Source organism: Eutrigla gurnardus, assembly GCF_963514095.1.
Source record: "Eutrigla gurnardus genome assembly, chromosome: 4".
NCBI classification, from domain to species: Eukaryota; Metazoa; Chordata; class Actinopteri; order Perciformes; family Triglidae; genus Eutrigla; species Eutrigla gurnardus.
Genome location: NC_139918.1, coordinates 787,713 through 805,958, shown reverse-complemented (window position 1 = coordinate 805,958; position 18,246 = coordinate 787,713). Strand labels below are relative to the sequence as shown.

The 18,246-nt window shown below is 43.6% G+C and overlaps 1 protein-coding gene across 1 annotated transcript in view; it reads right to left on the bottom strand.

Moving 5' to 3' along the window:
• Positions 1 to 291: 291 nt before the first annotated feature.
• LOC311012025 (phospholipid phosphatase-related protein type 4-like) overlaps positions 292 to 18,246 on the bottom strand; it is a gene marked incomplete at its 3' end in the record, with an annotated part of 160,176 nt that continues 142,221 nt past the window's right edge. Inside the window, exons 10-11 of the mRNA XM_084007298.1 lie at positions 3,023 to 3,179; positions 292 to 1,178 (exon numbers count right to left, since the gene is read on the bottom strand). Coding sequence (XP_083863424.1) covers positions 292 to 1,178; positions 3,023 to 3,179 — 1,044 coding nt within the window. The remainder of the gene's footprint in view (positions 1,179 to 3,022; positions 3,180 to 18,246) is intronic.

The following is an 18,246-nucleotide window of genomic DNA, read 5'->3' as shown; positions in this document are numbered from 1 at the left end:
AGTACTCTATCCAAAGAGGATTGTGACCTCTTGCTAATAAGTTTTAATAAGACATAACATTTATATATAGCTATATTGCCAATTTGTTGTGCCCCAATTGGCATGTTGGGAGGTTGTGGGATTACTGTTTTTGGCCCCCTCTTGGCTGACCCTGTGTGTTGGACAGATTTAACCTTTCATTTTTGACCCAATCCAAAGTTCTGAATGCCCCATGCAGCATCTCCACTGAAATATAGTACTGGTAGGACATGTTTTAATCACAGGTATAGAATGAATTTAATGCTCAGCTTGTCATTCTTTATAGGCCAACCCCAGAGTAGGGGGTGGAGTATGACTCAGGATTGGGCGGGGTAAGGTAGGGGGAGGGGTTGGGCTGGGACGACCAAACATCCCCTGCAGCTGCCTGTTGGGGTGGATGGGGTTTTCTTGAAAACTTCTAAGGTTTTCATGGAAACGATTGCTGCTCTCAGTATCTAGGCGGTTACTGTCGTCGCAGAGGCGGTGGTTGTTGTGGAGATCAGGGGTGGGCCCTCGATCGGTAGGGTGGACGATGTGGGAGCCACTCTTCCTCCTCAAGGTGGACTCGCAGCTGGACGAGGCAACCGACTGGCAGTCTGAGCCACCGTCACTGCTGGTGGCTGTTCCCTCCACCGGGGTGACCCTGATGGTGGTGATGGCCTGAGGGTAGGGGTGGAAGGGAGGAGCAAAGGTTGCAGTGGGGGTAAATGGCATGTTGGAGTTGGTGGTGTTGGGGTTGAAATTGGCAGAGTCGGGGTTGAAGTTAAAGTGGGCATTATTAAAGTTGGGATTGTTGGGGTTAAAGTTGGGCTGCTGGAAATTGTTGGGATTATTAGGATGTAAGGCATGTAAAGGGTGTACAACATGTGGATGATTTGTGTATATGCCTCCTCCCCTGTCACTCTCAGTTTCGGTTCCAGTCACACTCCGCTGCCCATCCATCGACCCACCATCCCTCAGCGAATCACAGCTGTCCGTGTGTCTGTTCAGGTCATTGAGTGTGAAACCTAACTGGCGTAGTGAAACTCGCTGATCTTGTGGTTTCCATCGCCAGGAGCCACTCCCATCCGTGCTCGGAGGTTTTACCACAGGCTTGTTTGATCTGGACTCTGGATGGGCTTCAACACGGACTATACTGCCACTTCTTTCCAAACCTCCTCCTAACAGAACAAGACAAATAGTAAATAATTATCTTCTACTATGAACAATAATAATTATCATCTGGAATAGTTGAATCCATAAATGTGAAGGCACAACACTCACACTGCTGTGAATGCCACTAAGCAAGAGAGTCCTGAATCGGATGCATCAAGTCCCACTCTTTGCCATCCTTCATACTGTCCAGACCTTATTCAGTCTTATGCTGGGAATAAAGCCTAGTTAGCTTCTTTCCCAACAAGCCTGGGTAAAGAATCCCAGATGTATACCAGTGCTGGAGGCACAGAGGTGAAATTGATATCCAACAATCATCTGATTCTGGGAAAGGTAGCAAATGTGTTTTCAGACCCCAATCACCAAGAGATGTGTCTCAACAATGTTTTGGTCAAAATAGCGGATCAGCCTGTGGAGGGGTTAATCAACAAGGCCGTCAAATGTGATTAAGGAAGAACAAATGGATTCAAGTAGACGTTGCTCTACTGTTGGATGAGGAGGAAGGAGAAAAGACCATAAAAGAAACATATTGAAAGATATATAGTTCACCCTAATTAAATAAACACTAATACCAACCTTCAACTGTCCCTTTCCACCACATCTACTGACATCAAAGCAGGAAGGAAGTGGTTCAGTAGGAAAGACTGCACAGGGAGAGACACTCTTTTTATCTTTTTTTGTGGGAAAAAAAACATCACCAGAGGTATCCTTTATCTGCTCAATGACTGGTCTTTCAATATCTTCAACCCTAACCCTGGTCAGTTCAATTTGAAGGTTGTTTGTTTTTGTAAGGACGCATTCACCAAGCCCATTCGATCCGTACCTTGCCTCGGCATGATTGCAACTGCAACTGCAGGGGGTCCCCAGCCGGTTTCACTCTCACTGCCTCGGCCCAATTGCCTGTTGTACATACGTCATCACGTCGTAATATGACACACACATGGCTTGATGTTGTTTTCAAGAAGCGCTGTCTCAAGTCATCACAAGAAAGAACAACACAGAGAACATGACTGAAACTTTACTGACAAGTTCGTCTGCATATTTCTAGTAAAGGGCGACTGTGGCACAGTCCCATGGCAGCTGTGGCTTCTATCGTAGTTTCCCATGACTATGTGTGAATGAATGGAAATGAATGGAACTTGTAAAGCATCTTTGGGTTCAGAAAAACGCTATATAAATGTAATTAATTAATTAATTAAACACTCAGCCTGCATCAGCGCATGTGAGCGGGAGCAATCGTGACCGGACAGCATGAGGGCACGGATTTTGGACGGAGACACAGTTCTGCTCCGGTACTGATCACACCACGAGTTGAAGCCCCAAGCCTGACCCAGAATCCCGCTGTGTCCTTCATGGTCATCAACAGTATTTCAGTCATAAATTGGATCGATAGCGGGGGGAGATCCGAATTGAATAATGAGAGGGACGGCCTATCGATTAAAGCCTACGTCATGTCCACATTGCGTACCCGTGCATGTGCTCGTGCATAAACTCAAATCCACCTCTTCCAAGCGTGCCGGGCCGAGGAAGTGTACCGTTCTTAAGTACAGAACGGACCGCTCACACTGGCCAAACAATCTGGACTTCTCGCTCAATCATGCCGAGGCATGGTACGGTTGGTGTAGTATGAGTGCGCCCTAAATCCCTGATTACTTCACTCAATCTATGTTCTTTCCCATTTTAGACAATTACATTTCAGCAAAGTTGATGATCAATATGTGGAAAAGGACAATTCTGTACCTCCAAGTCTGAGGCCATAGTGGCTTGCAACTTTCGGGTTGGGAGTGAACAGGTACCTCAAGTGAGGCAGTTCAAGTATAATAGTATATATTACTGTATTAGCAGTACAGACCTCCTCCTCCCACTGCTCCGGTAGTGGAGGCTGGTGGAGATGGGTCCTGGTCGGTCAGGGCTCGGTACCGAATGGATCCAGTGCAGCTCACGGTGCTACCACCATCCTCAGACCGAGGAGAGTGAAGCAGACCCTGCTGTTTGGATAAGGCTATTACCTGGAACAGAAGGATGACATTAAAATGTTAGGCTGTCTGTTGGGATACATGGTTATTACCAACTAACCTGTTTTCTTGAAGGTGGAGAGCCACTGCTACAACATCAACACTGTAGCTGTCCACACATTATACAACATGCAATAACATTTATTCAATTCATTTTATAATGTCTTGAAAAAATTCATTATCTTATTGCATAACAAATGTTGAATTTGCTTTCACAGCACATTAGCGCTGTTTCCATTAAAATATCAAGCACATTTTAAGTAAACCTTCAAAATAGCCAAAAAGAAATACATCAACTGGTTTGGAGAAATAAGGCAGAAGTTGGTGGTATGAGCAACACTTTACACAATGCTCTAATTTGCCAGTAAACAAGAAGCAGAGGTTGCAAACTGGCGCCAAAAAGTGTCCACAACCCAACAAAATGATATTCCCACACAACTAAAATGCACTCTGAGGAAACTTATATTTTTCAAGACCAAACGGACTGAGGGTTTAATACAATTTTTAAACAAAACAAAAAACATTACAAAACTACATAATTAGACAATGAAATTGAAACAAAACAAAAATGCAGCAAAAATACTTGGTTAACCCAGCAAACATTTTGACGTTGTTGGGGTTGTAGCAGGAACAGATTTGGTTATCAACAGTTAACTATCAATATCAATATGATTATCGGTATTAATAATTTTATCTAATATATTATCATGATATAATCATGAATAAACGGGGCACCACCCTGGGATCAGGGAAAAGATAACCTAAAACTGTATTCAGTCTCAATATGAAGGTTTTATACTCACATGCCAATCATCGTGATCATTGGCATAGGAGTACAAAACCAATCGAACAATTAAAAAGGCGTGAAATTCAAGCACTAGCCTTCACAACCTGCTGTTATCCAGTGACATATACACAACAAGCACAAGAGACCGCTAGTTATAATATAATAAGATTTATTAAAATCAGTAATAATGATCACAATCAATAACACTGCAATTAACAAAGCCTTATTACCTAACTACCTAACACACAAAGCTAAGCCTAAACAAAGGGAGAGACACACGTGGAGTGTGTGTGTGCCAGTGTTGCCAGGTGAGAAATGTAGGATTATCGTACCAGAGACATAAAATTATCGTATTTTGAGGGAAATTATCGTACACCCGTCATAACCAAAATAACAAGTCTATTGATGCGCTGTAGTCACTCTAGTGTTGAATAGCGTCTAACATGTTCACTCATTTTCAGTGCTTCTTCTTCCAGACTGGCTCTGCTTCTTCTTAATTTTTTTTATTTTTTTTTTCCCTCACTCATGGGGCGGGCGCAGCGGACTATTCAGCCAATCATGGCCGTTGTTCTGAGGCAAACGCATACACGTCACTCGTAGCTCACATTTAGAAAAGCAGATGCCTTCAGATTCACAAAAAAACTCCGACAGACAGTTGCGACAGGCTGATTACAACCAATTACAACCACACATTCACGGAATGGTCAAATTATCGTATTTCTGGTCTTTTTTGGGATTATTGATCGTACATCGTACAGAGGGCAAAATTATCGTACAAATACGATAATTATCGTACACCTGGCAACACTGGTGTGTGCGTATGTGTGTGTGTGCGTGCGTGTGCATGTGCGTGTGTGTGCGTGCGTGTCGAGAGAGAGAGAGAGAGAGAGAGAGAGAGATGGCTATGGGCGGCCACCAGATGGAGCTATTCCTCGCAGCGTTCAGGGGCGGAGCCACTGAGGTTCGATGGGGTAGCGAGAGAGAGAGAGAGAGGTGGAGCTATTCCTCGCAGCGTTCAGGGGCGGAGCCACTGAGGTCTGATGGAGTAGCGAGAGAGAGAGAGAGAGATAGCCGTATGTAGCCACCAGATGTAGCTATGTCCCTAGCGTCCGCCAGGAACAGCTGGCTTAGGACACGTGTGTGCGGCGTGTATGTGTGTGTGTGTTAGCGGGTCACAAACAAAGAGAGAGAAAATGCGCGAGCGATATTCGGAGGGACAGAAAGCCGTGCTGCTATCACACGGGCTCGCGTGAATGAACTGGCGTTTATTCCGCGAGACCGGTCTTTTAACTGATAGTAGATGCTTACTGAGCTTGCGAATATGGCGGAGGTTAGTCGAAAACACTGTTACAGAAATCAATCCAGCTGCGTGGGTACACAATCAGCATTCACATACAGCAGCACATGAACAAACGGACTCGGCGATCCGCGATCAGAACTTAAAACACATTAACAAGAATTACAAGCATGTCCTACACTATCGAATCTCTGCTTCTGCCCAGACAAATAGCCTCTTACTTTTGTCGATGTGAGATGCGTCGATGTGAGGTTTCCGTCCCGTGCGTTGATGGCGTTTCTTTACGCCGGCAGCGGACGGTAGTTTGCGAGCGCTGGTTCAGCGCCGGATCCAATTAGTTGAAGAAAACAGTTAGTATTTCTTCCTTCTGCAGGAACAATCGCGTGGCTCTGCGATTTAGTCAGCTGATTTCAGACAAAGACGGGTCGAGTTATCCGTTCTGCTGGCAGCTGGGACGAAGAAAGTTTCTTCTTACCGCGGGGAACGGGAGAGTCGCGCTGTCGCGGTGGTCTCCTCGGGATCCAAAAATGATAAACAAAAGAAAAACGAAACGAGTAGAGAAAAAGAGGGGAAAACAGTCTGTTGCTCGTCCAGCGAGTTTGGGGGAAAGACTGAGGCCTAGGACAAAGGGAAGCGCTGTAGACGTGATCTTCACCTCCTGGCGTAACCGAGTTACTTTGGTGGCCGCGGGATTTATAGCTCACGGCTGGTCCGGGGGACCCCCTGGAGTCCCATGCAGTGGCCATCCAATAGAGCGCCAGCTGTGTGACGTCAGATCTCGTGACCAGGTGGAGGTGACACTAAAATGGTGGTTGTAGTTTTTTATCTCCTTTGTCCCATTGTCTGGCCGCATTGTGTAGGCTTTGTAGGCCGCATTCTGTAGTCCTAACGGTTAGGTCCCAACAACGTCTATTTGACGTCTAATCAACGTCGGTAAGGCAGGTCGATTCGACGTCTACCAGAGGTGCTGAAATGAACGTTTTTCTGACGTCGGATTTCGACGGCTCTTCGACGGCATCAATTCACGTCGTTTCAACGTCGTTTCGACGACATATCAACGGCTCACAGAGCAGGCTACTTCAATCTATGTCATTATTACGTCGTATAGACGACTTTTCAACGTCTCTACGTGACGTCTATTTGACGTCTAATTAACGTCGGTCAGGCAGCTCGATTTGACGTCTACCAGAGGTGCTGAAATTAAACGTTTTTCTGATGCCGTTCTCATGACCGACGTCATTTCGACGGCATATCAACCTTTGTCAAAATACACATGTAATGTATTGCATTAAAAAATATGTTTACCTAAATCTAGTTTCAACTAGTGCCTACATAACTGGCATTACCACATCCATACATTCTATGACAAGCACAGCTCTTGTGCTGTATACATGTGCAATTCTTAATGCTCTAATCTACAACTATTTAAATTAACTTATCAATTTCAGCAAAAAAATCCTTAAAATGCAGAGGTCAAAAAGTCCAATAGACAACACCAGCAAATTTCACATTTGCAAACTTACAATATCACAGGAATGGTTAACCTGGTCAAAACTTTCATAGTAAATAAACTCACCTGTGATAAAGTAAAAAATACTCGAGTAATGTTCACCCATACTGTAAAATACAAGTAGTACATGGACTAATCTCAGGTAAAAAAAAAAGAAAAAAAAGACAGCATTCAGGACCAGATATATGTAACGAGTTATCTATGTATTGAATAATTGAATAAAAAACGAACATGTATATTGGAACAAATGTTTTATTGACTTCCTTTTTATTGCAGTCCTGTGGGGGTCTGCCCCTTGCCCCCACTCCTTGCTGGGGCATGTTTAAGGTGGTTCTGAATCACACTCTCTATTTCTGTATCTGTGGCCTTTGGACTCCATCTCTTCACAGCAGCTGGAGAGAGGGCATAATAAAAAAATAAACATTTTTACAGAGCGCCTATTCAGATGTTAAATGTACTTTATAGATGGCAAGAACAAATTATAGAGCGAAAACCTTCTGCGCATGCTCCGTCTCTCCGTCACGTTTTAGGTGTATGTCAAGCGACACCTATAGGCCTGGAATATGAACTACAGCGTTTTCGGTGGATCCGTCCAGATGCAAATTAAGATCAACAGCCCAGCAGGAGGTTTCAAGAATATTTATATTCTTGAAACAATGCCGAGGAAGACGGAGAAAAAATAACGTTTTCGCCCGTCTGGACGGCCCCTTAAAGTGTTATGGTTCTGTAACGATGCTAAACCGAGAGTGTAGAGATAAGTCCTGCTAGGTGACTTTAGAATGTTATAGTTGTCATGGTGACAATAAAGGAGACCAACGTTTCCTGGACCTAACAGCTGGTGTGTCTCTGATGTGCTCCTGCCTCCTTCGTCTTGACGATAGCTATAACGCTACAACAGAGAGTTGCACAGATGTTCGGCTCGGTTTAGCATCGAGCACCTCACGTAGCCTGTGAGCTAACTCAGGGCTAGTTTCACACGGCAGCTAACTCGGCTGCTAGCCGCCGCTCGGTTACGGATAAAAGCAACAAAAAAACAGCTATCTGTAACAATACACTATCAGCAACAAAATCAAAACTCTAACATGCAACTGATAAACGTACAATGTCTTACCAAACACGGTTTCATTTTAAATTACAGTACTTTTAGTAACTCACCTTTCACAGGTGTCTGTGTCTCCTCCTCGTCAACTGACGCTGCAAAGTTCTTCTTGCGCATGCGTAGGAAACCACTAGGTGCGCTAACTACGCGAAGAAAAATAGTTCCTAGATGGATGCTAGAATCACAAACATTTTAGCCCACATTATTATTTTCTTAAATTCACGAACATATTTCCATTATTTCGAATAGTTTTTAACATTTGTGCGTTGATATGTCGTTGAAACAACGTCTAAATGACGTTGGTCATTTCAGCCCCTCAGGTAGACGTCAGATCAACCTGCCTGCCCGACGTTAATCAGACGTCCCGACATGATTGGATATCTGCATCTCGACACAGCAGTAGATAGAGGAAATCATTCTTGACAGTGTTTTTTCAGTTAAATACGTTTTCTTTGAGATCGTATTCCCCCTAATGTTATCATGTCGAAAAAAAGTCGAATTAAAGTCACGTCGTGACGCGACGTCGATTGGACGTCTTCATCTAGACGCAGGTCGAGCAAACGTTTTCTGGCAGTGTTTATTCAGTTAAACCTCTCTAAAATGCATATTTAATAAGGTCATATTTGCCATGATATTATTTTATGATGTTGAAAAACAGTCGAATTAAAGTCACGACGTGACGCGACGTCGATTAGACGTCTTCATCTAGACACAGGTCGAGAAAATGTTTGCTGGGTTAAGTTCAGGCAACATAACTGCTTGGTTCTAAGGGGACACTAACATCAGTCTCCTGGTGAGAGTCCTGTGTTTCCTGACACGTCCACCACCCAGACTTCCTTCCTACATGGACTTCTACGTCAAGGGCAAATGTAATACCTTTCCCCTGAAAAAAAATCACAGTGCAGTTTTGTTGCATGAGAAATTAATTTTGAAAAGTCCAGGCTGGTCGGCTTGGCCATGTAACAAATCTAGGAGAAAATATTTCAAGGTCTTCGAGAATCTATTTAATTTGCATGAAGGAGTCATATCATGCTCATTTCCAGCTTAATGTCAGCTGCCCATGTTTCATGCTGTCCAGAAACGAAGATAATATGAATATAGTATTTCCAGGAAGACAGTGTAAACAGCTTAATAATCAAGTTAAACATTTGCTAATTCGGCAAAGGGGTTTCCTTTTTAGATGCTCAATGTTTTTCATTTAAGTCAAAAACCATCTCAAATTATGTTTAATTTTGCCATTTCCATGGAAATTTCCTAATATGATACTTTAAAATTTGCATTAAAATATGTAAATGGTGGCGCTATTGTGCTACAAATGGAGTAAGTGGTGGTCCTAACAATTTAATTTCTGTTTGGTTGTAATTGAAGCAAAAGAACATTCTGTGGCATTGCTTGCTTTGCTATGTGCTTGTTGCTCTAAATGCCTGCCTCTTGACACCCATTCACTCACATGCACACATATTAATCAATTCTCATATATCTCGAGGCAGCAGACGTGGAGGAGGAGTCGCAGCCAATTTTGATTCAAGCCTATGAATCAAGCCCAAACCAAAACTAAACTACAGTATAATTCATTTAAGAGCCTGATTCTTAATCTTTCGCACCCAAACTGGAAAACAATGCAGCTAATTCTGTTCGTTATAGTGTCTTGTGCTCCTGGTCCATATTCTGAATTATTATCTGAATTCTCTGAGTTTCTATTAGTTTAGTTTAGTCCTTAAATCAGATAAAGTAATTATTGGTGGGGGATTTTAAAGCTGTAGTCTACGATTTGTCACACACCCCCCCTCTGTGATCCTTAATCAACCCCCCCCCCCCCCACCTTGTATCGTTCTCCCCTTGCAGCCTCCCACCTCCCTCTTATTTTACGAAAATAGTTCACCGAAATGTGTTTCTGAAAACATTGTAGGCGAGAAATACCGGTAAGCTATGTAGTTAATGAATCTGTCTTTATTTTAGATCGACAACGGTCTGTTTAAAAGATTTTCGAGAGCTTGCGGGTGGCGGCGCCGTCTCTCAAAACTCGCCGCGACGTGACGGCATTGTACAGCTTCTTACATGGACAATGAATGGGAACATCCCCTCCGGGTATAAACTCAGGCAGTACGCCATTTAGTTTACCGGTGTGTCCGGGACTTCCACAATATGTAAAAAGCAGTAATAGTGTTTATTACGGCAACGAATGATGAAACACTATTGGTGTAAATGCAGCGGGTGCCGGTCGGATTTCTGTCTCACCCCGACTGCAGTACGTTCCTGATCCCAAACTGCTCGGCGATCGCTTGCCACAATCCCCCTCTCCACTCCCCTCGCCGCTGCAGCCTCAGCCAAAATCTCACTCTGAACTCAGTTAAACACTTGAGAGCCCTGCTCCATACCTGAACTGCTCAGGGCAACAAGCGTCTTGTCTGCTCGTAGTTTCAAACGCGGAAGTGAGTTGGGAAGAGACATGAGCAGGAGCAGGAGAGTGAGCGAGGATTGGATCGGAAAATTTAGCCAATAGCAGCCATGCGGACCGCAGTGGCTACTACTGGATGAATTTTGGCTCAATTGAAAAAATCTTTTAAATCGCAGCTGACTACAGCTTTAATGTCCATGTGGATGTTGTAAATGACAGCCTTAGTGTAGCATTTACATTATTAATAGATTCTATTGGCTTCAGTCAGAGTGTACATAAACCAACTCACTGTCATAGCCACACTCTCGACCTCGTCTTATCTTATGGCGTTGAAATTAAACACTAAATAATCTTTCATCAATATTCTTCTTTATCTGACCATTACTTGCTAACCTTTGAATTATTGCTGCTGGACTTCGCTCCTCGAGGAAAAAGCCACTACTCTCGGTGTCTATCGGATAGAGCTGTAGCTAAGTTTAAGGAAGTGATTCCACCAATCTTGAGTTCAATGCCATGTCTTAATGAAACGGAGGACTTCTTTGTTAATTTAATTCCCTCCCAGATTGATTCTCTTATAGATGAATCTGGAAGCTTACTGAGAATGACTCAACTCTGTTGCTCCTCTAAAAAGGAAAACTATAAAACAAAGGAAATTAGCTCCCTGGTATAACTCCCAAACTCATAAATTAAAACAAAAATAATTAAATCCAGTTTGGTGGCACTCCACCAAACTGGAAGAATCCCGCCTAGTCTGGCAGAACAGTCTTAAAACGCATAAGAAGGCTCTCCATAATGCCAGAGCAGCCTACTACTCATCTTTAATAGAGGAAAATAAAAACAACCCTAGATTTCTTTTCAGTGCTGTAGCCAGGCTGACAAAGAGTCACAGCTCTACTGAGCCATGTATTCCTAGAGATCTTAGTAGTAATGACTTTATGAACTATTTTAACAATAAAATTTTAGCTATCAGAGACAAAATTAAACACGCCTTGCCTTCAATTTGAACCATGTTACCCTCAAACTCAGGTATCTTAGAAATAGAAACAGCATTAATACCTGATTAGACTGCTCTTCTCCAATCTACCATAACCAACTTACGTCAATGATCTCTTCTTCTAAACCTTCCATCTGTCTCCTAGACCCGATACCAACCAGGCTATGAAAAGAAGTCTTACCCTTAGTTAGCACGTCCTTATTAGATATGATCAATGTGTCTTTATTAACAGGCTATGTGCCAAAGTCATTTAAAGTAGCTGTAATTACACCTCTTCTTAAGAAGCCTACTCTAGATCCAGGGGTTTTACCAAACTACAGACCGATATCAAATATTCCTTTTCTCTCTAAGATCCTTGAGAAAGTAGTCGCCAATCAGCTGTGTGACTTTCTCAACAATAACAGTCTACTTGAGGATTTCCAGTCAGGATTTAGAGTACATCATAGTACAGAGACAGCTCTGGTGAAAATTACAAATGACCTTCTATTCCTCTCTGTTCCTCAAGGTTCTGTGCTCGGACCAATTCTTTTCAACTTATATATGCTTCCTTTAGGCAATATTATTAGAAGACACTCTATAAACTTCAATTATTATGCTGATGATACTCAATTATATCTATCAATCAAGCCTGAACAAACCAATCAGCTAGTTAAACTCCAGGCATGTGTTGGTGACAAAATGCTGGTTGACCTGCAATTTCCTGATGTTAAACTCATAAAACAGAAGTTATTGTACTTGGGCCTAAACTCCTCCGAAGCTCGCTGTCTAAAGATATTGCTACCATTGATGGGATTGCCATTGCCTCATTTACTACCGTGTAACATTACTAAAATTAGGCCAATGCTGTCTCAAAATGATGCAGAAAAACTCGTCCATGCATTTGTTACCTCAAGGCTGGACTATTGTAATTCCTTATTATCAGGCTGTTCCAATAAATCTCTTAAAGCTCTCCAGCTGGTCCAGAATGCTGCAGTGCGTGTTCTGACTAAAACTAGACAAAGGGATCAAATTTCTCCTGTATTAGCTTCTCTGCACTGGCTCCCAGTAAAATCCAGAATAGAATTTAAAATTCTTAATGCGGACAATTTTTAATGGTCAGGCACCATCCTATCTTAGAGAGCTCATTAAACCCTTCTGTCCTGCTAGAGCACTACGCTCACAGAATAATGGGTTACTTGTAGTTCCTAAAGTCTCCAAAATTAGAACAGGGGCCAGAGCTTTCAGCCATCAAGCTCCTCTTCTGTGGAACCGTCTTCCGGTTCTTGTTCGGGAGGCAGACACTGTTCCCACAATTAAGAATAGGCTTAAAACATTCTCTTTGACAACGCTTATAGTTAGGGCTGGCTTAGGTTTGCCCTGAGCAGCTCTTAGTTAAGCTGCTATAGGTCTAGACTGCTGGGGTATTTATTTATAGTGACACACTGAGCCTCTCTCTCTCTCTCCCTCCTTTGCTCCCTCTCTGTGTATGTTCCCCCGAAGTCCCTCAGGCGTCAGGGTTGAGGCGGCCAATAGATGTTGGGCTCATTAAAACTGCCTCCTTGGTGGAGCTACCCAATGCTTCAGACGGGTCTGATGATTGTTTCAAGCCATTCATTTTTCAAGGTTATGTTTCCCTCACAGGAAGAGCCGAGGATCAGTGTCCTGTTACTGTGCTGCGAGACACTGCATGCTCACAGTCCCTCCTCCTCTCAAATGTACTGCCATAGGGTGCGGAGTCGGCCTGCGATGTGAGTGCTGGTGGTGAGAGGGATTGAAATGGGGTTTGTACCAGCACCCCTCGAAGTTGTTCACTTTCAGTGCAAGTTGGTAACCGGTTTCTTCCCAGTAGCAGCGCATGCTTGTTTTCCCATAGAAGTGTCGATCTCATCATGGGGAATGACGTGGCTGGGGGTAAAGCCTACACGGAGGCCCAGAAGCCTTCACATGCGGTCAGAACAAAGGGACAAAGGGGATAAAGAACTACAACCGCCATTTTGGCTTTACTTCTCACCCAGGTGCGAAGTGCAATGTCACACAACTGGTGCCCTATTGGCTGACAACCACAGGTACCCCAGGGGCTCCCCGGGAGCAGCCGTGAGGTATAAAACCTGGCGCCACCTTAAGAACTTTCTCTTCCATCGCAACACCACGTTGCAACAGGAGGTGAGCTCCTCCACCGCAGCAAACCGCTGCAACAGGAGGTGAACTCTAACGTCTGCAGCGTTTCCTTTGTCTTAGGCCACAGTCTTTTCCCAAACTCGCTGGACGAGCGACTGTTTCCCCCCGTTTTCCGCGACTCGCCTTTTTCGTCTTATTTTCTTTTTGGATCCTGAGCGATCGCTGCACCAGTGCGATTCTTTTATTTGCCTGCAGAAGAGGAACACAAAAGGTTCCTTTATTTCAGCAACCAGCTGGAAGGATAACTTCTATGACCCGCTCCTGTCTGAAGTCAGCTGACTAAATCGCCAAGCCGTGCAATTCTACTGTTGCCCGCGGAAGGAAGGAACACAAACTGTTTTCTTCATTCGAGTCGATCATCGAGAAGCATAACCGCTACGCCCCGCTCTCGTCTGGACTCAGCCAACTCGTCGCATCCCCCGCTGCCGCCAAGGACTCGCGAACCACAAGCCGCCGCCGCCGGAGCATCAAGAAGCACCGCCACCGCACAAGACGGACTTACGCACATCGACAAAGTAAGAGGCTATCTGTCTGGGCAGAGACATAAGTTTGATAGTGTAGGATATGCTTGTAATTCTTGTTAACATGTTTTAAGTTTTGATCACGGACCGCCGGGTCTTGTTAACATGTTTTAAGTTTTGATCACGGACCGCCGGGTCCGTTGCTTTCTTTGTATTTGAATGCTGATTGTGTACCCATGCCGCTGGGTTTCATTTCGGTAACAGTGTATGTCCAACCTCGAACACATTCACAAGCTCAGTAAGTGATCTACCATCAGTTAAAAGACCGGGGTCCCGCCGAAAGAATGCCAGTTCATTTACGAGCTCCCATGTGATCGTAATAGCTTACTGATCTTTTGTGTATTACGCGCGCATTCTCTCTCTTTGTTCCGGCTAACACACATGTGCACACACATACACCGCCCCCACAAGTATCCTACGCCAGCTGTTTCCGTCTCCGGACGCTAAGGAAATAGCTCCATCTGGTGGCTGTACCCGGCCATCTCTCGCTCTCGCTCCCTCTCTCGCTATTCTATCTGACGTCAGTGGCTCCGCCCCTGAACGCTGTGGGAAATAGCTCCATCTTGTGGCTGTACCCGGCCATCTTTCTCTCTCTCCCTCTCTCGCTATTCTATCTGACGTCAGCGGGTCCACCCCTGAACGCTGTGAGGAATAGCTCCATCTGGTGGTCGCGCCCGGCCATCTCTCTCTCTCTCTCCACACACACGCACACACACACACACACACACACTCCACGTGTGTCTCTTCCTTAGCTTTGTGTGTTAGGTAGTTAGATAGTAAGGCTTTGTTAATTGTAGTGTTATTGATTGTGATCATTATTACTGATTTTAATAAATCTTATTATATTATAACTAGCAGTCTCTTGTGCTTGTTGTGTATATGTCACTGGATAACAGCAGGTTGTGAAGGCTAGTGCTCGAATTTCATGCCTTTTTAATTGTTCGATTGTTTTTATACTTCTATGCCAATGATCACGATGATTGGCATGTGAGTATAAAACCTTTTATATTGAGACTGAATACAGTCTTTGGTTATCTTTTCCCTGATCCCAGGGTGGTGCCCCGTATATTCATGATTATATCATAATAATATATATTAAATATAATTATTAATATCGATAATCATATTGACATTAATAATTAGCTGTTGATAACCAAATCTGCTCCTGCTACATCCCCAACACTGACACAACACACAACAAATGATATGTTGGAATGGTACCCAACAGGGGATCTGTCTTTGGTCCGATGGCCATGTGAGGATGTTGTTGACACGCTTCATGAATTTCACAAAAACGTCACCATGTTCATCTGAACGTTCAACAATGTTTCCAATGAACCAGTCATCATCATAGAGGCAGGCAATGTATTTTCCTGGCTGTTTTGTGGCTGATCTGACTGCGAGTGTTCTGTCTCCGGGTGTTCTGTATCCAAGTGTTCTGAATCCAATTGTTGTCCTGCATTAACATTTGTGAATATTGTATCCTGTGATGTTCTTTTCATCCGTATCTAATTTTTGGAAATTGGTATAAAGCAAAGATGTGATCGTGTTCCACTGATCGTTTTGGCCGAGGCCTAACGTCTTTCCAATTTGTATGTTTCCTCGTGTTTTTTAATCCTCTTCCAGCCTGTATTCTATTATCAACTGGTGTCCAACATTGGCCGGTCTCGTTGTCAGCGGAGGTAAATAACGGCCGGTCTCTAATGGAGGCCAGTTTTTCTGGGCAGGCCTCAACATTATGCTTTTGATTGTAACATGCAAGTACCACAGGGGCGCAATGTTTGCTAACGAATCCAAGCCACAACTATGACAGGGCTCTCAAGTTTTAACTTCTACACTCGTTCAGCGTGAGATTTTGGCTGAAGGTACGGGTCCACAGGCAGCATTATTTCCACGCTTCCCATTCATTGTCAGCTGTGCAATGCCTGCACGTCGCAGATATTTTGGCTGAAGGTACGTGTCCACAGGCAGCGTTATTTCCATGCTTCCCATTGTCTATATTAGAGGATTTACGGTATGTAAGAAGCCGTGCAATGCCTTCGCGTCGCAGTGAGTTTCAAGAGACAGGCGCCGCGACCTCCTGCAAGCTCTCAAAAATCTTTTATATTGACTGTTGTCTAGGGCTGGGTATCGTTTAAAAATGTTTGATACCAGTACCGATACCAGTACCCTTAAAACGATACTGATACCACTTGAGTACTTCATTGGATACTTTTTTCAACTTAGCTACAGAAGCTAAAACTACCGGTAACCTAACCACTGAACAAAACATTGACAGATGTGACTGAGTAGGGTGCTAACTTGCTAATTCAGTAAAATAAGCGCGCAAGCTAGGCTAGCGTTAGCTCACATGCCTACAACATGCCCAAAACAATTGACTTTATAATATATGTTTTAACACACAAAGGATGAGTACTGTTAACCTAGTAACCATTTATATATTACCTGAAGTTATCGACAGTTGCGCCGTGTCCTGTTGAGATGACAACGACGACGACACTGGTGTTGTAGACGCCGGCTACTTAAACACAGTACAGTTCCCCATCCTTAAGTTTGCTCCGTGCTTGATGAGGTGTTTCATCATATTACTAGTATTTCCCGTTTTCCCCGAAATAATCTTGCTGCATTCTATGCATCAATATTCGGCGCCACAGGCGTGTAGTACGCTTGCGGTGATTGGCTGTAAGCAAAACCATAGAAACAGTCATTTTTTCTTGATCTGGGTACAAAAAGAACTGATTGCAGGTATCGTTTGACAGGCGCAGTTTCGATACTACTTGGTACCGGATTGTTTCGGTCGATACCTGAAAGGTATTGAGTACCGATACCCAGCCCTACCGTTGTCGATCTAAAATGAAGACAGATTCAGCAACTGCATAGCTTATTTCTTGCATAAAATGTTTTCAGAAACACATTTCGGTGAACTATTGTCGTAAAATAAGACAAAGTTTCCAAACGAGCCGCCATGTTGGTCGGTTTGAAATCTGGGAGCAGAGAGGACAGCAGTGAAAGCGTTCATCCAATCAGGTGCAGCCATGAAGTGTGCGGGTGATAGTATGAAGGAGAGCACCTGTCAATCATCCTCCTAGCAGCAGCCCACCAAGCGTGCAATGCTGGCAAGCTGTAAATGTTGTTTATGGTTATATGGCAGCTGCGGAGCCAAAGAGGAGACTTTTTCAATAAATTAACTAGTATTTTATAGGTTCAAATAGACAAAAATTCTTGTTTTTTAATTTATTCTACTGGTAGTCCGTTTTGCTCAAATAGAAATAGGGGCCTGTCTCTAATTCTGGCCTCCCTCCAATAAAGGCCTGGGCCGTGATGCGCTTGAGTAAATAAAGGCCCGGGCCTATATTAGAGGATTTACAGTAGCTTCTGCACTAACAAAGAAGAATGTACTTAATGTTTTCTTTTGCCCATTGAAATTTCTCCATTGGTGTCAGAATATGGTTTCCATTAGTGACCTGCAGACACTCGTGCTGCAAGTTGCTTGACAGTTACGCTGATTCCATCACATGGGCTTTTCCCATGCAAAGTTGCAAAAAAATGCCATTCGGCAGGGATGTCAAAATCCTGCATGTGATGGCAAAGGTTGGAGAAGTTCTTACATTTTTTTATTTTGACATGCTACTCCATCGCTAAAATAAATAACTTTTTGCAAATTCGGGATGACCTGTCTAAGATGAGGTAGCAAACGTGAGAGGAAACAAAGATGGGCAGTTGTGTCATGCTTGAGGCTGTCCGAAATTACAGACACGCTGAGAAACTGCAGTCCCTGTGCATCTTTATAGTAGACAGCGAAAAGATGGAGGGTTGCCTGGCTGTTATCCCAGTGATGACCTTGCACAGCATCTTGGACGATAAGATTGTAATTTTCTGCAAAAGCCAAGAGAATAACTGCTGTATCTGATGCAAGGTCATCCTTCAGCTAGCTCAGATACAAGTGTCTTAAACCACCGTTGCATGTGTCAAAGCTGCCCTCTTTCATCAGGGATATGGGGTTAATCTGTGATTTTCAGGAAATTATTGGCCAGCAGTCTTAATATGTAATTGTTTGCCATCACTGAGCATAATACTAAGTTATTTCCACTATCTATCATCACTAAATTCTCCCTGATCTACATTCCAGACTTCTGGAAAAAATGTCCAAAATGGTGCATTATGAACAATAAAATTCATATTATGGAGCTTCATAGTCTTCTGGGACTTCTGTTGGGTGCCCTTCCAACATATCATTTGTTGTGTGTTGTGTCAGTGTGCCAGACATCTATGGACGCAGTGCTCGCCAATACAAACTT